This window comes from Ursus arctos, unplaced genomic scaffold (genome assembly GCF_023065955.2).
Source record: "Ursus arctos isolate Adak ecotype North America unplaced genomic scaffold, UrsArc2.0 scaffold_24, whole genome shotgun sequence".
In the NCBI taxonomy this organism is placed as follows: Eukaryota; Metazoa; Chordata; class Mammalia; order Carnivora; family Ursidae; genus Ursus; species Ursus arctos.
The window spans coordinates 14,822,036-14,842,077 of record NW_026622919.1 but is presented as its reverse complement, the minus strand read 5'-3'; the positions used below and the strand labels follow the sequence as shown (position 1 = coordinate 14,842,077).

General features: G+C 57.4%; 1 protein-coding gene across 3 annotated transcripts; it reads left to right on the top strand.

Annotated features, from left to right (window-relative positions):
• The first annotated feature begins 1,081 nt into the window (after positions 1-1,081).
• On the top strand, positions 1,082-18,959 carry KCNH6 (potassium voltage-gated channel subfamily H member 6). 3 transcript variants are annotated; one of them, XM_026512507.4, is made up of 15 exons: positions 1,082-1,157; positions 1,950-2,180; positions 7,267-7,428; positions 7,531-7,736; positions 8,064-8,489; positions 9,760-10,159; positions 11,247-11,446; positions 11,637-11,889; positions 14,992-15,185; positions 16,700-16,784; positions 17,007-17,008; positions 17,118-17,226; positions 17,352-17,520; positions 18,214-18,400; positions 18,626-18,959. In XM_026512507.4, exons 1-15 carry the CDS (start codon positions 1,082-1,084, stop codon positions 18,908-18,910), a joined length of 2,985 nt encoding a protein of 994 aa, XP_026368292.1. In that variant the 3' UTR covers positions 18,911-18,959. The 3 variants fall into 3 exon arrangements, with proteins under 3 accessions (XP_026368292.1, XP_026368294.1, XP_026368293.1); XM_026512509.4 differs by lacking the exons at positions 17,007-17,008; positions 17,118-17,226 and having other exon boundaries at positions 9,760-9,914; positions 10,074-10,159; XM_026512508.4 differs by lacking the exons at positions 17,007-17,008; positions 17,118-17,226.
• The last annotated feature ends 1,083 nt before the right edge of the window (positions 18,960-20,042 follow it).

The following is a 20,042-nucleotide window of genomic DNA, read 5'->3' as shown; positions in this document are numbered from 1 at the left end:
ACTTCTCCCATGCCCCAGCTCAGCCCCTTATCTGACTCCACCATGGGCCTTTGCCTAAGGTGTATGCCCCATTTGAATTGTTGCCTTCCAAGGCCTGACTCAAAACTGTTCATTGAACCCTCTGCAAAGCTCCAAGACCACCAAGATGCTCAGTGAACAGTGATCCCCTTCTCTCCCTCCTCTCCAAGAAGGCTCTTTCAATAAACCTCACCCCATCCCCATCTGCTTTTCTAGTGTATTCATTTTCAGTCAGTACTCAGACACTTTTTATCAGTGGTCACTTGCCAATAGGTGGCTTTACATCCCCCCTCCCCCAAGCAGTGCCTGTATGCTAAGACCTCTCAGGCCCCTGAAGAAGATACCTTATTGTATATTTTTTGTACACCTTCTTATGTACTCCTACCCCATGTTCCCAAGGCCAGGGCCATGTTGAGCTTGCCACTTAGGATCTTTGCATGGGCACTGGGATTCAGCTGGAAGGCACGTGGCAAGGGCGGGTTAAGGGTGGTTTAACCGTGAAAGAAACCGCAAAAGACCACCTGAGGGCTCTAACAACTCCTGCTCCCCCTCTCCCCGCCCTCCACCTAAAAGACCCGGCCCAGCAAAGTACGGACTGCCCTTCCGTAGCGGGTGAGGGTCCGAGAGGGGCTGAGGCCACTGGCCAGTGGGACAGGAGCAGAAAGAAAGAAGCTCCTGAGACGAGCCCTGATCTATTCCTGGTGCGGCACTTCTGCCCAGCTCCGCCCCCTAGGAGTCAGGGCCCCGCCCCTGCCCCGTCGGGTCCAGGAGAAGTTGCCCCCGCCCGGCGAACCTCGCCCCGCTGCCGCGCGGCTTCTTTCAGCACCGCGGCGCGGACAGCTCCGGGGCTGGCGCCGGGGGAGTGAGGCGCGGCAGCGGCCGGCCTGCGAGGGCCGGGCGGGGCAGCAGAGGGTAGGCGCAGGCAGACAGGCGGGGCAGGGAGCCCCGCGGCCCTCTCCGGGGGCGGCGCCCACCCGGAGCCGGACGCCGCTGAGCCGGAGGACAGGCAGAGACGCAGGGAGCCGGGGCACTCGTGGCTCCGGGCAGAGGCTGCCGCCAAGAGATGCCTGTCCGTAGGGGCCACGTCGCGCCCCAAAACACGTACCTGGACACCATCATCCGCAAGTTCGAGGGCCAGAGTGAGTGTATGCGTTGAGGTGGGGGCCGATCTGAACTCCTGGTTCGGTGGCAGGAGTGGCGGGACCCCTTTCCTTACTTTGAATGGGGCAGGGTGGGGGTACTGATGCTGAAGACAAAATCCTTCGCTTTAATGTCCCCGCACACCTTCTGTTCCAGCGAGACCCACTTACCTCCAATGCCACACTCTCCTCTGGAGCCAGAGAGGTGGAGTACAGCGCCCCCCCCCCACCCCGAGTTGATTTCTTGGTACCCCAATCGCTGACCTTCCCTTCTATCACTGTCCTGCTTCCTCCTCCTGACACCGCCCCCCCCTTCCTCCAGAGGTTTCCTTGATCCCTCCTTTTCACCTCCTGACCCTAGCCACTCTAGTTTTTCTAGGAGCTCCCCCAACCCTGGGCCCCATCTGTTCACATCCCTGCTCCCTCTTCCTGACTCCCTGCAGTGACTCCAGAAAGCCTTGGGCCTCTTTCCCACTTCACTGACCCCATTACTTCCCTGGTCTTCCCACGACCTTCATGCCTGACTCCCCCTCCCCCACTTATCTGGTCACTGTTCTGATCCCCCATCCTGACCATCACCCTCATTACTTTCAAGAGTCGCATGACCATCCCCCATGACTCTGGCCTCCTAGGTCTTCCCACCCCCGCCAGACCTGACTTCACTCCCTCATTCTGGTTACTGCCCTGCTCCCCCATCTAGACACCCCCTCACTGCTGCCAAGAATCCCTATGATCCTTCCACCCCCTGTTGCCCAGTCTTGGTTGCCATGGGCTTCCCACATCCCACCCCAGGTCGGAAGTTCCTGATAGCCAATGCGCAGATGGAGAACTGTGCCATCATTTACTGCAATGACGGCTTCTGTGAGCTCTTCGGCTACTCCCGAGTGGAGGTGATGCAGCGACCCTGCACCTGCGACTTCCTCACAGGCCCCAACACCCCTCGCAGTGCCATGTCCCGCCTAGCGCAGGCCCTGCTGGGGACCGAGGAGTGCAAGGTGGACATCCTCTACTACCGCAAGGATGGTGAGGCTCCCTCGGGCCACAGGTTCTGCAGGGCTGACTCGGCCCCTCTCTTGTCCAGCCAGGGTGGCCATTGGGAGGGCACTGACCCAGGGACCAGAAGCCCCAACAAATCCTGCTCCTCTCTGCTCCTCAGTTTCCTCATCTGCACGGGGTGGGGGGGGGGAGCAAAGGGCATTGGATTCAATGCCTTCTGAGGTTCTTTTCCGAAGCTGGGGACCAGGCTGACTCACCGACTGATCCTCACTCCAGGCAGGGCCTCCCGCTCCACCATCCCTCCCCCATGTCCTCAGTCTCCTGGCTGCCCACTCTGTCACTGTCAGCCCCAGCTGTCAGGCAGCTGGAACAAAAATTAACCTTTCCTCATCTCTGTCTGCTCTGGGGATTAGGGGAGGAGTCACCCTCTCATTGCCTCTGTGGGCAGGCAAGGCTTGGGGGCTGCTGGCTGGGAAACAGGAGTGGGCCTGGCTCACCCAGCCCCAGATCGTTGGGGAGATAGAGTCTGGAGTTTGCCCTTACCCAGAGGCTCATCCGGCTTGGGATGTTACTGCCAGCCCACGTTTATTGCAAGCAGAACAGAAGCATGGGGCAGGAGCTGAGGACAGCTCTGTGGCCCTTTAAGACTCTCCCCCTAGGAACTCAGAGTCTCAGACAGTGGGTGGGAGGGAGGGGAGAGATGAGTGGGAACTAGGATCCTGAAAGTCCCTTTGAAATCACTTAATGGCCCCCTACCCTGATTCTGCATCAGAACTACCTGGGGCGTGTTTTCCAAAACACACCTTCCCTAGAGAGAGGCTGACTCAGAGGTGTGAGTTGAAACCGAAGCAGGTGCATTTGGAGTAATCTCCCTGGCGGTTCTGATGTTCTGCCAAGTTGAGGAACCACTGGCTTAGATAAATCCCTTCATTTCATGGATGAAGAAGCCAAGGCCCAAGACAAAGGAAGGACTTGCCCAAGATCCTACTGCTGGGGTCCAACTTGGGGCCAGAACCCCAGTCTCTGGATTCTTTCCTTGAGGTATTTGTTCTGAGTAATGCCAAGAGGGGAGAAAGGACCCCAACTGCCTCTGCTCAGAGGCGGGACTTCTGGAGAAGGCAGGCACGAGGGCCATCTGAGTATAAAGGACAGGCTCCTTTGGATTGGGACTGAGGGGTACTAAGAACCCTGGGCCCTAGGGGCCTGGGGTGTGTGTGGAACATGAATGTGGTTGTGTGTGCATGTTTGTGTATAAGGGGTTCTAGGGTACTTCATGGGTGGGTCCTGGTTGTCCCCCTGTCTCCTGCTGCTCCCAACCAAACGGACATAGGGGTGGTGGTTAGGGGACTAGGAAGAATCTGGCTTAGTTTGACAGCACTCACAGGGTTAATGAAGTCAGAATATTTTTAAAAGCTGTGGCCTCACCTCCTCACATCATTGCAGGGAAGAGGTGACAGGGGAGTGAGAAGGGTCCCTCAGGAATAGGATGGGACAGCAGGAAATGGGGAGGGACAACAGGTCCTGCTCTTTGACCCCAGAGCTCTACCTGGGCCCCAGACGGGTATGGGCTGATCTTAGACTCCTAGGGATGTGAGATCAGGTCCCTTAGGGTCTCCTCAGCACCCTGCATGTGCCTGGGCAGGGGGCAGAGATCAAGACCAGGCTTTGGCCCTCTGAGATCAGGATCCAGATCTTCAGAACCCTGCTGATGTCCTCCAGACATCAGAAGAGACTCCGGGACCTAGTCTTGGAGGCTGGCCCTGAGTGAAAATGGAAAATTACCACATATCTGATGCCCCCAAATCCCAGCCTATGCCACGCAACCCTAAGCCCTTCTCTGCCCTGTTACCCAAGCCTTTGACCACTTGGACCTACCTGAGAATGGCCTGAAACCCAGAAAAGAGAGCTTCTTGGCCTGTGCATTACCCTAAAAAAAGGATGTGGTGCTCAGATAACTTATGTTCACCTTATGGTCCACTCTGACCACATGATTCTTCTTCTTCTTCTTCTTCTTCTTCTTCTTCTTCTTCTTCTTCTTCTTTTTTTTTTTTTTAACATACTCACATCTTTTAGTCCTCCTGACAGGCATCCTAATGGTGATTTCTTCCCTCTTCCAGTCAATACTTCCTCTCATCCCCTCCCCTCGATTCCAGGGAGGTGGAAAAGGGTCCTGACCAGAACTCTAGCTGGTTTATTTATAATCCTCTTTTCCTCTAAAAGGGTAATCCACTGACGATTCTCCAAGTCAAAATGAAAGGTCTGTGTTCATTTATCTCCACATTATACAGCTGCACAAAGTTGGATTCAAAATTACCCCGTGAGATGGGGCTCAGAGACCCCTAAGAACTTGGCTCTTCCTCCATCTGCCTTTACTAAGGAAAGTAAGAATCTCACAGAGGAGGAGGAATGGGGACAGTCACAAGACTAGAACTAATGAGAGTCTGGAGGGAGGGATAGAGAGCACTCAGATCCCCCCCCCACCTCTATGCCTGCCCCCACTAGGCACCTGCCAGAGGAGCCTAGCCCTGCCTGCCTTTGTTGGGCCCTCTTCTCTAATGACCCCAAACCAGAGAGTCTCCTTATCTCCAAGCCACATTAGAGGAGGCTTGGGCTCCTCCAGTCCTCGGCTCTGGATGAGGAGGACAGGGTAAGGGCTGAGGTCAGAGGCCCCAGTGTTTTCCAGATACTCGCCCATGAATGCTGGAAGCACCAAGCAGGAGGCCACCCTCCTGTTACCCTCTCAGTGGCAGCTTTCTATAGCACCAGCTTCTCCCCGAGAGCTCACTGTGACCTTGGACGGTGTGGGCATAAAGAGAGAGGGTGATGGACAACAAGGAGGCCATGCAGAGGAGGGGCAAGGGCCAGGGGGCAGGGGGTGGGAACAACGGGAAACCGAAGGAAGGAGCACATCCAGGAGGCAGAGAAGAGCAGAGAGAAGGGCTGCGTCCCAGGGGGCAGACAAATCTGCTGCCCTTGGTCAGAGATGAGGTGGGCGTTGGAAGGAGCCCCCGGAAGGGAGAAAAGGCAGAGACTGTGGCTCCCCGTCCAGCAATGGGGCAAGAGCGCAGGGACACGCCACTTCTGGGCACAACCCGGGGCGACACACTCGCCCCCTTCTGGTCGCCCAGACACTGTTACTTGCGAGCAAGGACAGCCTAGGGCTGTGGAAGAAGAATGCTCCAAACTCATCTAAATCCTCACAGCCTCCTGTCTCTGCCCACCTTATTGGCAGCGAGAATGAAAGTCAGGCCTGGGAAGGCAGGCACAGCTCCCCTCCAGCCCTCACTGCTATGATGGACCTGTGGTCTCTTCCCAGCCTCAGTTTTCCAAAGAGAACATCAGTGGGCAGGTCCCGCCACTTGAAGACTGGGCCTTGACAGTCCCTAGCAGCATAGAGAGCCTGGAGGCCCTGCCCCTCGGCCCAGCTCGGCCTTCTCCCTGACCTGTCCCAGCCCAGATCTCTGTAGTGCCAGAGAGTGAGGAGACAGTCTGGCCTTGAGGGGGGGATGTCTCTGACCACTGGCCAACGAGCCTTCCTGGCTAGGTCCCAGTGTCCAAGCCTCCCTGTGTCCTGGGCTGACAAGAGCGCCAGGTTGTGGTCTGAGAGGCTGAGCTTACAGCCCTGTGAGCCCAGGAGTGGCCACAGAGGCAGGTGGGTGGCCTCCCCTTGGTGTGGATGTCTCCCCCGGGGCTCAGTGCAGCAGCTGGCAGATGGCTGCCTGGTGCCTGGGAGTCAGGGAATCTGATCTGGGAGATTCCTGCTCCCAGGGAAGAAGGTGGGAGGGAGGATGGGGGCCGCTCAGCTGCACCCCAGTGCTGATGGTGTGAGGGGGCAGTTTGGGGGAAAAGATATCCTAATGGACCTCAAAGTAGCAATGCTCCTGCCAACCGGACTCCCACCCACTCACATTTATACATTCTTTCATTCACTCAACCAACACATGACACCTGGACAGGTACTGGCCCTCACACATGAGACAGACACAAACCTGCCCCCAGGGAGGGCAGCTCTGCCTTCTGGTTTGCATATTTACTTGAGGCCCCTGCTCTTAGCATCCTGCCCTTTGGGCCTGATGCCTACCAACAGTTAGAGCTGAGGGACATGGGACCACTGGGTACCATGGAGAGGGGGCTCTTGGGGCATCCACCCACCCACCCCCTCAGCCCATAGGCTGGGGTCTGGCGGTATGTGGCAATCTTAGCTTTGATTTGTCCCACCCACCTGTGTGGGGTGGGGGAGACCCTGAAGCCAAGAAAGAAGGACAAAGGGCCAATAGCTAAATCTAAGCTGCCCAAGAGGGTGTGAGAGTGGCAGAAGGGGTGGCCTGTCCCACACTGCCATCTCTCTCCCTCTCCAGACCCCAAGCCACTGCCCTGCCTGCTCTCCAGTCCCAGCACCTCTGCCTGGGACCCTGAGCACCTTCGAGGCCTGGAGTGGCAGCCTGGCCTTCACTCCAGAATCTTCATCCTGTACCTGTCCCTTCTCCTCCCCAAGCTGTTATACACTGAGAGCTCAGGGAGCCCCACTCCATGTCCCCTTCCAGCCCTAGCCAGTCAGTTTCTCAGAACCCCAGGCTCTGCAGAATTGGGGGGGGAGTCTGTGTCTGCCCCCCGAGGATCCACTGGGCACCACCATGGATCTTGAGGCCTAAAGTACCAACTGGCTCCGTGCACAGCACTTACTGTGCTTTCCAAGAGTCCCTTCCAGCATTGAGGGAGTGGGGCATCTCTGTTGGATAGGAATATGGGAGCTGAACCCCGGGCCAGCCAGAGTTATATGGGGTAGAATGCCTGACCTCACCTCCCCACTAAATCCACCCCATCTGCTCAGCTTTAATTACAGCAGAAGCAAACCTCGAGGTTAAGCCCTGAGCGGAGGGCTGAGTGTGGACTTGGGCCTGATAGCTACATTATCTCCTAATGAACAGCTAAGCTGCTCTCCCCACCTCTGCCCTGTGGGTGGGACACCTGCTGGACAGCTTCACCAACCCTCTGCCCAACAGTCCCGTGGCTGCCCTTCACTTGACCTCAACCCAGCCCCCTCCCTGGCTTCCCTGGCCGTGTTACTGCAGGAGAGGATCCCTTCTGTGACCCCTCCCCATGGTGTTTGCAGCCTCCAGCTTCCGCTGCCTGGTGGACGTGGTCCCCGTGAAGAACGAGGAAGGGGCCGTTATCATGTTCATCCTCAACTTCGAGGACCTGGCCCAGCTTCTGGCCAAAAGCGAGCGCCGCAGCCTGTCCCAGTGCCTGCTGTCCCAGAGCTTCCCGGGCTCCGGTGAGGTGGGGTGCAGGTGGTGGTGGGAGGGGTGCGTGGGGGTACCAGATGGGGCAGTTGGTCCCCTGGCCCTGGCTGCTCTGATCCTGGGCCTGGTTTCAGAGGGCTCTCATGGCAGGCCGGGTGCACAGGGACCTGGCACAGGCAGGGTCAAGTACAGGACCATCGGCCAGATCCCACAGTTCACGCTCAACTTCGTGGAGTTCAACCTGGAGAAGCACCGCTCGGGCTCCACCACAGAGATCGAGATCATTGCGCCACACAAGGTGGTGGAACGGACCCAGAATGTCACCGAGAAGGTCACCCAGGTGCGGGCTGCCGGGCAGGGTGGGCGGAGCTGTGCTGGGCCTTGAGGGTCCCTTCTCGGGCCTCGGGCTGGGGTTGGCAGCGGCAGTCGGCTCGTCCAGCCCCCTGGTGTCTGGTCTGACTTCCTCCCAACACACATGTCCCCTTATGAATTTGCCTCACACGGGCTCTACGCCATCTTTGCTTCATCCCCCTGCCCTCCACAGCCCTCATCACCCACCCTCTCCCGCAGCCCCCGCCCCAGGCCTCGCCCCTCAGTCTTCCTCCCTCCCAGACCGATCTCACTAGCGATGGACACCCCACTAACTGCCGACGGCCCCCACCCCCAGGTCCTGTCCCTGGGCGCCGACGTGCTGCCGGAGTACAAGCTGCAGGCCCCACGCATCCACCGGGGGACCCTCCTGCACTACAGCCCCTTCAAGGCCGTGTGGGACTGGCTCATCCTGCTGCTGGTCATCTACACGGCCATCTTCACGCCCTACTCGGCCGCCTTCCTGCTCAGCGACCAGGACGAGTCCCAGCGCGTGGACTGCGGCTACACCTGCAGTCCGCTCACCGTGGTGGACCTCATCGTAGACATCATGTTCGTTGTGGACATCGTCATCAACTTCCGCACCACCTACGTCAACACCAATGACGAGGTGGTCAGCCACCCGCGCCGCATCGCCGTCCACTACTTCAAGGGCTGGTTCCTCATCGACATGGTGGCCGCCATCCCCTTCGACCTGCTCATCTTCCGCTCTGGCTCCGATGAGGTGAGCAGACCCCCCTCGGGCCAGCCGCTGCAGCCATCCCCTGTGCCCCAGCCCTGGGGCTTCCCAGCCCACGGTCCTGGGTGCAGAGAGCACCTGGCATTGGGTACCTTTGCCAAAGCAGGTGGGGGTAGAAAGGGGGCCTCACACATGTGTCATCTCCCGGCCCCGGAGAAGGACCAGCCGAGGCCTGTGCCCTAGGCCTGGATGCCGTCCCTGTGCTCCAGACTCCTGCCCTCTCTGGGACGGGCACTCCAGTAGTCTCAGCCCCTTGTGCTGGCTTCTAAAGCACACTTACCCTGGAGTTGGAAAGGGAATCCACGGGCTGCTTCTGGAAGGCAGCCTAACCCCCCTGTCACCTCCCACCCTCCACGCGCTTCCCACAGCTGACATGAAGGCGTTTGCAGGCTCTTCTCATAGCTTCTAGTCCCACGACGTCCTTTCGCCCCCACCTCCTTGGGATCAGCTTTCCATTCAAATCAGCTCCGCCTTCCGTGTCCCAGCCACCCCCTCAACAGCCTGTCCAGCAGGGGGCGTCCACCAACACCCCCAGCTCCCATGCCCACCCACTTCCAGCCAATCTCTTTCCTCCTCTCCACCGCTACTGAGTGGCCCTCTTACCCACCTCTGCCCCAGCCCTGCACCTCACCCCTCCCCACAGAAGCCGGGACCAGTTTCAGATCATTTATCTGACCCTGTGGAACCTTCAGTGGCTTCCCAGTGGCTTGAAATAAAAGCCAAGCTCTTTTTGGACCTTGAGGCCCACAGCAGCAGCCCCTGCCCACCCACCTTCCAGGCTCGTTTCTCACCACTCCACCATCTTCCACGCAGTGCTCCAGACAGCAACACTGCACTTGGTTTCCCATGCGGGCTGTGCTGTTCCATGCCTCCATGCCTTGCTTGGCTCATTCTCCTCGTGCCTAGAATGCCTTTCCCTCTCCCTCCTGTCTGCCTGCAGACTCAGCCTCATCTCTCAAGATTCAGCCCATGGGTCACCTCCTCTATGAAGCCTCCCCTGCCCTGCACCACAGAGCCGACCCCCCTTTTCTCTGCGCTCCCCTGGACTTCTGTCCTCATAACCATAACGCTGTTTTGAGCTTTAGGCCGGGAGCTCCTTAAGGCTCTGCACTGTGCTGCCCTGTGCTGCCCTGGCCAAGAGCCCAGAGCAAGGTCTCTGTAAGTGTTTGTTGAGTGACAAGTGAACAAATGTGGTCCTAAGTGAGACTTTCCAGGGCTGACCCTCGGCCCCATGGCCCGCTCCCTGTCCCTCCAGACCACAACCCTGATCGGGCTGCTGAAAACGGCGAGGCTGCTGCGGCTGGTGCGTGTGGCGCGGAAGCTGGACCGCTACTCGGAGTACGGGGCAGCTGTACTTTTCCTGCTCATGTGCACCTTTGCGCTCATTGCACACTGGCTGGCCTGCATCTGGTACGCCATCGGCAATGTGGAGCGGCCCTACCTGGAGCCCAAGATCGGCTGGCTAGACAGCCTGGGCGCGCAGCTCGGCAAGCGTTACAACGGCAGTGACCCAGCCTCCGGCCCCTCGGTGCAGGACAAGTATGTCACGGCCCTCTACTTCACCTTCAGCAGCCTTACCAGCGTGGGCTTCGGCAACGTCTCACCCAACACCAACTCTGAGAAGGTCTTCTCTATCTGCGTCATGCTCATCGGCTGTGAGTGCCACCTCATAACCAGGCCTTACCCATGGCGTTCGATTTTTAGTTTCGTAATGAGACACAGCACAGTAACATTGAGAGTGGTGGGCGAGTACTAAGCACACAGCACAATGAAATTTTGCATATATACACAAAATTTAACACACGTACAACCTTTGCTCTGTGCCAGGCACCAGGACCAGCCACATTATTTGCAGGGCCCAGTACAAAATGAACACGTGGGGACCATTTATTTAAAAAGCCTTAAGGATTTCCAGAATGGTGTCAGCAGAGCCAGAAGCCAAGCAGGGGGCCCTTCTTAGCACAGGTCGCACACCCATGAAGCTGGCCCCCCAGGCACTTTTGTAAGTGCTTGTCAAAGGTGCATGCTTCGTTCTCACCACTACCGCACGGGGGCCATATTACAAGCCCAGTGTACAAACCAAGGAGACTGAAGGTCCTAATTTGCCAGGGATACACAGAGACCCAGCTTCATCACAGGGGGCCAGCTCCCACGGCTGCGTGTGCCCCAGGCCCTGCTCTGTGCTGCCTGCTTCCCAGGACACCTCGTCTAGCAACACAAGAGTCGGTGTGGAATTTTACACGTAGATTAAGTTGTCATGTTCAGAGTATTTAGAGATGTGAAAGCCCAGAGAAACAAAAACAAGAAAAAAATGGGTGAAAACAGGGACCGAGAGTTTTCCCTTTATTATACTTTTTGTCCTTTTTTCTTTTTCTTTCTTTCTTTCTTTCTTTCTTTCTTTCTTTCTTTCTTTCTTTCTTTCTTTTTTTTTTTTTACAACTTGAAGGAGGAAAACAAATCTGTACTAAAAAAATCATTGCCCTAGTTCTCAGGAGTCTGGCCTCTGGGCCCAGGAAGATGCCAAGAGACACAGCACAGAGGGAGGAGGGCAGGAAGCCCAGGGGCTTTTGTCCCTCTGTGTGCCCTGGCGCTGCTCTGGGCACTCTGACTTGGCCCTGGACACAGGGGCCCCTGATCACAGGGCTCCTAGGGAGGAGGAGGTCTGGAGCGGGCCCTGGGGTGCTATGGCCTGGTGGGGCTGCAAAGGAGCTCACTCCCCGCACCCCTGCTTCCTCACCCCAGCCCTCATGTACGCCAGCATCTTTGGCAACGTGTCAGCCATCATCCAGCGCCTGTACTCGGGCACTGCGCGCTACCACACGCAGATGTTGCGTGTCAAGGAGTTCATCCGCTTCCACCAGATCCCAAACCCGCTGCGGCAGCGCCTGGAAGAGTACTTCCAGCATGCCTGGTCCTACACCAACGGCATTGACATGAACGCGGTGAGCCCCCGCCGCCCTACGTCGGGTGGGGCAGGCGATCCAGCTCAAATTCCAGCTCTGGCTAAATGCCCCCGGGGGAGGCCGAGGTCCCGTGGACACAGGGCACCCCCAGACCCCTCCCCACCTGGTCCCCTTTCCCCCAGCCCCAGGCCCAGCCGCATCCCGCTGGACGCACCCGCCCCCCTCGCAGGTGCTGAAGGGCTTCCCCGAGTGCCTGCAGGCCGACATCTGCCTGCACCTGCACCGCGCGCTGCTGCAGCACTGTCCTGCCTTCCGCGGAGCCAGCAAGGGCTGCCTGCGCGCGCTGGCCGTCAAGTTCAAGACGACGCACGCACCGCCAGGGGACACGCTGGTGCACCTTGGCGACGTGCTCTCCACGCTCTACTTCATCTCCCGTGGCTCCATCGAGATCTTGCGCGACGACGTGGTCGTGGCCATCCTAGGTGGGTCGGGCAGGGAGGGCCAGACCGGTAAGGGTGGGTGCGGTGGAAGTAGAGACGTCCTGCCTGGACTACTCCTTTCCTAACGATGACGGTGGCACCATGCGCACATGCGCGGTGGAGAGCTTTTACACCCAGCACACCGAATCCTTAAAACAAACCTCTACCATAGGTTCCATTTTCCTGATAGGGAAGTAGAGGCTCAGAGAGGTCATGCTGACTAGTGGCCAGACAGGGATTCCAGGCCTATGTGTCTGACTCCAAAATCTGAGAAAGCTCCCACCTTCTTCCACTCTTGGGGAGCTCACTGTGAGAGAGCAAAGGTTTGTCTTGGGTAGAGGGAGGACCCCAGTCTCATTCACTGCTGCTACAGGGACAGCTGGACACTTTGAAGGAAGGATATGAGCACGGGACAGGGGACGGATTTGGGGGCACGCACAGCCTCTGCTACTTACCAACCATGTGACCTTGGGCAGGTCACTTCACCTCTCTGAGATGATTCTCATCTTCCTTGCCTTCTCCCTGACTTCAGCCCACCCCAAGACCCTGATAAGGATGTCAGCCTCTCCTTGCTTTTGTCTCCATGGCTGGGCTCCCCTCCAATCCCACTGGACAGGCCCCCTCCAGTTTCTCTACTCAGTCCTCTCCCTTTGGTCTGCCCTCAGCTGGTGTTCACCAAGTGTGGGCTCTGCTTTCTTTTCCTCACCCCATACCCTCACTTGACCTACTTCTTGCTCCCACACTCTCAGCCTCATCTATCTGCAAGGACCCCCAGAGCTCTCTCCTGGCCCCAATCTCTCCTTAGACCGGAATATTCCATTTCTTCCTGGGTATGGCCACCCTATATTCCATAGGTGGACCAACAACATGCCTGTGTCTGAAATCATCATCTTTACTCAAAAGCTTCACCTTCAGAATTCCCATCGCGGTGAACCATCCATTTTGGGGGGTCTGGGAGTCAACCAAGGGAGCACCCTTCTCCTTTCCTGCCCCACCCCCACCATCTAGGCAGCCACAGACTCCTGTCTGTTAATACCCTTGTTAATACCTCTCTGTCCCACACCCGTCTCCTTGTCCCTGCCTGGCTCCAGCCCACATCGTGTTCTCCCTGGGCACATGTCAAGAGCTCCTTTCCTGTATCCCTGCATCTGGTCTACCCCCGTACCCCATCTTCCACCTCTGCCAGTGACCTGAAATTCACATCTGTCCATATACTTCTGCTGCTCAAAATCTTCCCGTGGTTCTCCATGACCCACAGGACACATGTAAACCCCTGATCACAGCATGCACAGTCCTCCCCAGTCTGACCTCCCTAAATCCTGCCACCCTCACCCCTGCTACTTCATGCCGCCGCGATCCAAACTGCTTAGAGTTCTCTAACCTGCAGTCTCTGTCACCCCTCCCTGCTTTTGCACGTGCTGCCACTCTGCTCAGAGCACTTGCCTGGCAGACCCCGGTCATCCTTCAAGGCTGAGTTCAAGCCATGGGCTCCCCTTGAGACCTTTCCTCATTCCAGCCTACCTTAGAAGTGCCATCCCCATGGGAAGGATGATAATTCTATTTAATAATTAAGAAGCTAGTCCAATTTAAGTTTCAGTTAGATACCTGAAATCCTCTCATTTTGTCTTGAGTGGAAATGTACATTAGATCATAACCCTTTGTCTACTAGATAAACATCATTTTATAATGTCGCCCAGATTTCGAGCTTATGAATTTCATATGTGACTCTGGTGAGTCCCTTCCCTCTCTGGACCTCAGTCCCCTCCTCTTGACTGACCTTTGATCCTGTTCTCTTGGGCAACAGGTCTTGGCTTCCATCCATCATTGTCCTTGTAAACCATTAGAGCTCCTGGTCATATTGCCAGGCTGAGGGGCTGGACTTTCCTGTGGGAAGTGGATGTCAGGCAATCATGGTCCCTGGCGCCCCAGCCCTGGGCTCCCTGTCTGCCCACGCTGTGCAGCACATGGCTGTTTCTTCTGCTCTGATCGCCTTTCTTCTGGGGGCCCAGCCCTCATTGTCACAACCCAGCCCCCACTTCACATCTTCTGAAGCCCCTCCTCCCTGCGTCCACCATCCCTGGTCGACTGAGCCCCTCTTCCTCCTCCGCCCCTTAGCTCTTGGTTCTCCCTGTCCTAAGGCTCTATAGATGATGTGTAAACTAGTTGGTGGTTAGGTGCCTGTCTTGTGGGGCCTTGGGGGCTCTTCGTGGGTGGGAAAGCATCTTTTTCATGTTTATATCTTGTGGCCAACACAGTGGGCCTGGCACCAGGAGGGCCCCTACCCTCACCACATGCCCCAAGTGTCACCAGCCTATGTCCACCCTGGGACATCCATCCCCCCCAATGCCTGGTACCAACCTGTCTGATGCCTCTTGTTATTTGAGGAAGTTTCTCAAGCATCACATCTGTTCCTCTGGACAGTCCAGTGGGGCAGGCAAGGCAGATATGGTTATACCCATTTTAGAGATGCGAAGAGTGGGGTCCAGAGAGGGGAAGTGAATTTCCCAGGCTTCCTCTGCCAGGGCCGTGCTGGTTACCTGGCCCCACAGTAGGGAGTGGGAACACAAAGAGATAGAAACCTCAGGCCTTGCCCTGGGGGCAGCGGGGTCTCCTTGCCCGGGGTTCCCTGCACTCACAGCACCACCAGGCTGAGGAGCAAGGAAGAGGTTGAGCAGGGAGCCTTTAGTGTCCCTTACTGCCCCCTGGAGTGGAGGGGTGGATAGGGGCAGTGCCAAAGAACATGGAAAATCGGAATGAGGGGGATTCTGATAGAGAGTGGTCCTGAGGGGCCCTGAGAATGGTGTTGGGGGGGACCCACATGCTTGGACGGTATGTGCTCTCGGCAGAGTTCAGAGAACAAAAGAAAAGGCAGGTCTCACATCCAACCCCTCCCCACCCCCAGCCAGCACATCCGGCCCTGTCCCCAGAGCTTGATCCTGAGCACAAGGCCCAGCCTGGCAGTTCTCCCCGCCCCCACTGCCCCCCAGCCCCGCAGTGGGCGGGAGGTGGGGGGGAGGATTAGTAATCAAGGGACCCTCAGGGAGGCTCTTCCAAGGACAGCGTGGAGCCAGGCCCTGGAGAAACCCCTGCCCCTCTGGCTGGCAGGTAAGAACGACATCTTTGGGGAGCCCATTAGCCTTCACACCCGGCCGGGCAAGTCCAGTGCAGATGTGCGGGCCCTGACCTACTGTGACCTGCACAAGATCCAGCGTGCAGACCTGCTGGAGGTGCTGGACCTGTACCCTGCATTTGCAGACAGCTTCTGGAGTAAGCTGGAAGTCACCTTCAACCTGCGGGACGTGAGTCTGGGCTGGGTGGGCCAGGGAGGGCAGTGGCCTCGGGCCACGGAGGCTGCTGAGCACTTGGCCTGCCAGGCCTGAGGGAGACCATCCGACCACCTCCCTTCCTTTCAACCCCATCCTGCGTCCTTCACCATAATTTCTTCTGTGGCTACCGTGGCCAACCTAATGCCACGTACGATGATACCGCCAACTCCATGCTGAGCCCTGGGCTTTGCTCACATGCTCTCCTTGCACAGAGCATTATTTCCCCCACTTTCTAGATGAAGAAACTGAGGGTCAGAGAGGAGGAACACATTGACCAAAGCCGTACCGCCGTACAGTAAGCCATACAGTCAAAGGCAGAGCCAAAGAGTGACTCAAGGTCGTGTGACTCCACGGCGGAGGCTTTGTCCACCCTGTGGCACCAAGCTGGAAGGGGGGCGGTGTCTGCCATCCAGGGGCTCACAGTGCCAGGTCCCAGTGGTGTGAACGAGTGATACAGCAGCCTCTCCTCTCCAGCTTATCACAGCTCAGGGAAAATGAAGAGCTTCATAAACAAGCAAGGAAGTCACGAGGATGTGTGGGGAGACCAAATTTCTGTGGAGCTCAGGGTTACCAAGGAGTGGGACATCCAGTACAGAATGGAAGTGCGCAGAAGGGACTGTATGGAGGAGGGGGGGGGTCTGGAATCAGCTAGTGCGAAGGAGGGGGCAGGTGTGCCTGGCAGGGGGAACAGTGGCCGAGGCCTGGCACTGAGCCCGTCACCCCGGCCTCAGGAGGAGGTGCTCTCCTGACTCAGGCCTCGAGCCCAGCTTCTGGACGGTGGTCCTAAGGCAGTTTTGCTTGCTATGGACAGCCATCCCCATCCTGTCCATTCTGCTCTTCTCCCCCCCCCCCCACCAGTCTCTCCTCTTCTCACCTGATCTGTCTAGGAGACGTCTTGTAAGGACACTGCCTTGGGGGCCCTAGCCCCTAGGAGCCATCAGATGGCCCAAAGGCTCAGTGGCTGGACCCTGGGGCAAGAGGGATGTGGTCTCCGTGGCCTGGGGCATCTGTAGTTCCTGGGTACCCCCAAGTTACATGGTGCCAAGAGGGTGGTCTGCCAAGGGTGCTGCAGAGTGCATCCTGGATGGATTGCAGATTCCAGACCCAGTCTCCTCAGAGGAAACTCCCCAGTAGCTCAAGCTGAGGACAGGAGTACCAGGGCATTCAGGAAAGGGAGGTCTGCAAGAACAGCTCCTCTGTCCCCCTCCCCCGCACCCCATCAAATCTTGCTACTCAAGGCTGCTGCTCCCAAGACTCTTGGTGGTGGTGGGGGTCTGCCCATCTCCAAGTCTCCTTAATCTCCTGCCCACCCACGCTGGAGAGAACCTGCAGGAAGCTTTCTGGAGCATCAGGGGAAGCCTACCCACCTGTTACCACTTTCTCACCTATTTGTCTCAAGGGCCATAGGCGGGGGGCATGCGGGGGAGAAAGAAGAGGCCCTGTCCCAGCTTTAGTACCTGTTACTTGATGCTCTTGTTCCCCACAAGGCAGGCGGGGGTTTCCAGTCATCACCCCAGCCAGCTCCAGGCAGCCCGGATCACCAAGGCTTCTTCATCCGCGACAGCCAGTCAGGTAAGCAAAGCCAGCCTCCACCAGTGTCTGCCCCACCCCAACCTGAAGCCCCTGGCCAGTGTCCTACCCCTTTTGGTCCTTCCCCATCTGCCTCACCTTGGGAGAGGCCTCCCCAGCCCCTTGATGAGAGGAGAGGGGCTCCCTCTCCCAGGCTCAGTAATAGACACCCTTGTCTTCTGCTTGCCCCTGTGTGCTCAGAGCCTGAGTGAGGGATGTCCCCAGGGGTGGATACAAGCCAGCCCCCTGGGGTTTCACATCAAGGCACCAGGGCAGTGGCTGGGCTGCAGCTCCATGGACAGTGAGGCCAGGGCTGGACTGTCCCCACGCAGCCAGTCCCCCCACATGAAGCTGGGGCCCCAGCCCCCTTCCCAGGGCTACAGCCTTCTGGGACCTGGAAGCCAGACCTCTATGGGGATAGGACCTTGTGCTCCAGGGCACCCAGGTAAAGAGATCCACTTCTCCCAACCTGTGTTCCCATGGCAGGTAGGGGAAGGGATGGGCTCTGCTCCAGGTCATGCCTTTGGAACCAGCCAGACTGAAGCTCAGGCTTCCCTTTCCCTCCTGCAGCCGCAGCCCCTTCTCTGAGCATCTCAGATGCATCTGGCCTCTGGCCTGAGTTGCTGCAGCAAGTGCCTCCAAGGCCAAGGCACAGCCCCCCTAACCCTCAGGGAGACCCTGACAGCTGGCCTCGGGAGCTAGGCTCCAGGCTAGAGCAGCTCCAGGCCCAGATGAACAGGTGAGTGTCCTGTGGGCCAGGGATGTGGGTGGCTGCAGAGAGCAGGCCCAGCAGTGGACTAGGCACGGGTGCCCCCTCTTGGTGGTTCAGGGACATCGCTGGGTGCCCTGTGGGTTTTAGAATGGCTAGCCCCATTTAGCTGCCTCCCCTTCGTTATGTCACTAAGCCCAGTTCCTTGGATGGCTTGTCCTAGCAAACCCCCCAAACAGGCCAAGAAAACCTTTTTGGAGGAAGGGCATAACCTCATGCAGAAACAAATTCCATGGGCTCTTGGAAAGGGGGTGTGGCCTGTGGATGGCAGGGCCGTGGTGGTAGAGTGAGGGCTTGGGGCAGTATAGTCCTGGGCTCCTAACCCGGCTCTGCAACTGACCAGCAAGAGTGTGGACAAGTTACTTAACTCTCCTGAGCCTCCATTTGCCCTTTCATGAAATGGGGATAATCAGAACACCCACACCAAAGCTTCCTTAGGAGGGCTAAGGTGTGCACAATGCCTGGTCACAGTTATTATTGAAGTCAGGGATGTGCTAAGGGAAATTTTGGCAGGGGCTGTGGATTGTAGCAGGGAAATAGCTTCAGGTAGGTCCGAGGCTGCCATTCCATCCAGCAGTAATTGAAAGCTGCCCTCAGGACCTGAACTGCTCTCCGTTATCCTGATGCTGACTCTGACCTTGACTATGGGATTCTGTCTGGCAGGTTGGAGTCCCGCCTGTCCTCAGACCTCAGCCGCATCCTACAGCTCCTTCAGCAGCCCCCGTCCCAGGGTCACACTGGCTACATTCTGGGAGCCCCTACCTCCGATGACCTGGCCTTGTTTCCTGCAGCCTCAGCCACTCAGAGTCCAGGAACTAGGCTGCCCCAGGGCAGTCTGACCCCTGAACAGGTGAGCAGATGAAGGGATCCCCAAGGGCTTTCCTGGAGGCAGCTGCATGTCTGCCCCACCCTGAACTTGGTCTCCATGTGGCATCAAGCCCAGAGCCTCTGTGGCCTGTGAGCAGCTGTGGCTTCTGCTGTCCTCCTTTATGTCATGACAAGCAGGACATAGCTCCTGCCAGTTCCTATCCCTAAAGTTGGTGGCCTCCCCCTTTCTTGCCCTCCCACGCCCCAGGTCCCAAGCTGTGGTGACTTGAACAAGTATAGGCTGACGCGAAGGAACTCCTCCTCCAGGGCTCCTCCCCTGGCCGTGACAACAGACAAAATTCTTACAGTATCCTCAGCACAGGAGCAGCCTGAGGGGCTCCTGTCACCCTTGGCCTCAACTCTTCATCCCCTGGAGGTACAGGGACTCATCTGTGGTCCCCGCTTTCCCTCCCTTCCTGAACGCCTTGGCCCTGTCCCCAAGCAGCTGGAGTTCCAGAGACATAGCTCAGATCCTGGACTGGCAGGGAGTTAGAGCCACTGAACCCCGGGATAAAAGATACCATGAGAGGATTGAAGGTGGATGAGAGTGAAGGATTTGGGGGAGGCAGACAGCTGCCAAATGGGCCTCTGAAAACCGTCCTCCTACTGTAGCTACAAACTGCCAGCCCAAGTGACCCACAATGGCATGCGTGAATAGGCTCAGAACTCTCCCAGACTCCTCTAGGGCTCTGTTTAGACAGTAGGCCTGGTGGAGTGTGGGTGAGGCTGGGGGGTAGAGGTAGCTTACGGGACAGAGGAGTCAGTGAAGAAAGAAGCTTCTGATCTGCGTGAGAACCTTGCTCTCGGCTGGGTACTATCACCTTGTGCTCAGAACTATCCACAGCTTCACAGCCCAGCACCCAAGGTTGGTGAGACCTCCTGCCAAGGGCCTTTGAACCAGCTGGGGATGAAAGTGTTCTCGGTAGTGGACATATCAGGGCACAGAGCTCCAGCCCCCAGCCACTCCACCCCTTATGGTTCTGTGATGACCTTTGGGACTCTACCAGGCAGTGGAACGTCTCACAGCTAATAAAGTCTGCACATTTCATTTGGGCTGGGTGTGTTGCTTACCTGAGAGCCATCAGGTACTTGATTGTGCTGTGACTCCAACAGCCGTAGTCTTCTTCAAGTCCCTCCCACAAGGATTTGTGTGTTGGGGACCTGAAGGTGCTCTCCTGGGCCCAGGAGCCACAGGAGCATGGGGCTTTTAGCCAGGCTGGGGTAAAGGGCAGTGGAGAGGCTCTTGCTTGGTCACCATCCAGAGTTATGACAACAGCCAACACTTCCATGGCTCACCCTGTGCCACGCCCCTGCTGACAGTTCTGCAGATACTGGTTCACAGAGCCTCCCCACAACCCTATGGGGTCGGGATTGTTAGCCCCATTTAAGAGATGAGGAATCAGAAGCAGTGAGAGGCTAAGAAATTTACACAAGCATGAGGGGGACCTCCGGGGTGCTACTATCCTTCTGCTTCCTGATCCAGGAGCTGGCGACATTCAGTGTATTTCAGATTGTGAAAATATGTGCACTTTGAAGTGTAAATTATACTTCAATTAAAAAAAAAGGAATCTCGGGGTGCCTGGGTGGCTCAGTCAGTTGAGCATCTGCCTTCCGCTCAGGTCATG

What these genes read in the sequence shown, in the direction of transcription:
- KCNH6 (XM_026512507.4), top strand. Translation starts at nt 1,082, where the DNA reads ATGCCTGTCCGTAGGGGCCACGTCGCGCCCCAAAACACGTACCTGGAC. An exon ending in TCCGCTCTGGCTCCGATGAG is followed by an intron (nt 8,490 to 9,759) that starts GTGAGCAGACCC and finishes CTGTCCCTCCAG; the next exon opens with ACCACAACCCTGATCGGGCT. An exon ending in CTGCGTCATGCTCATCGGCT is followed by an intron (nt 10,160 to 11,246) that starts GTGAGTGCCACC and finishes TCCTCACCCCAG; the next exon opens with CCCTCATGTACGCCAGCATC.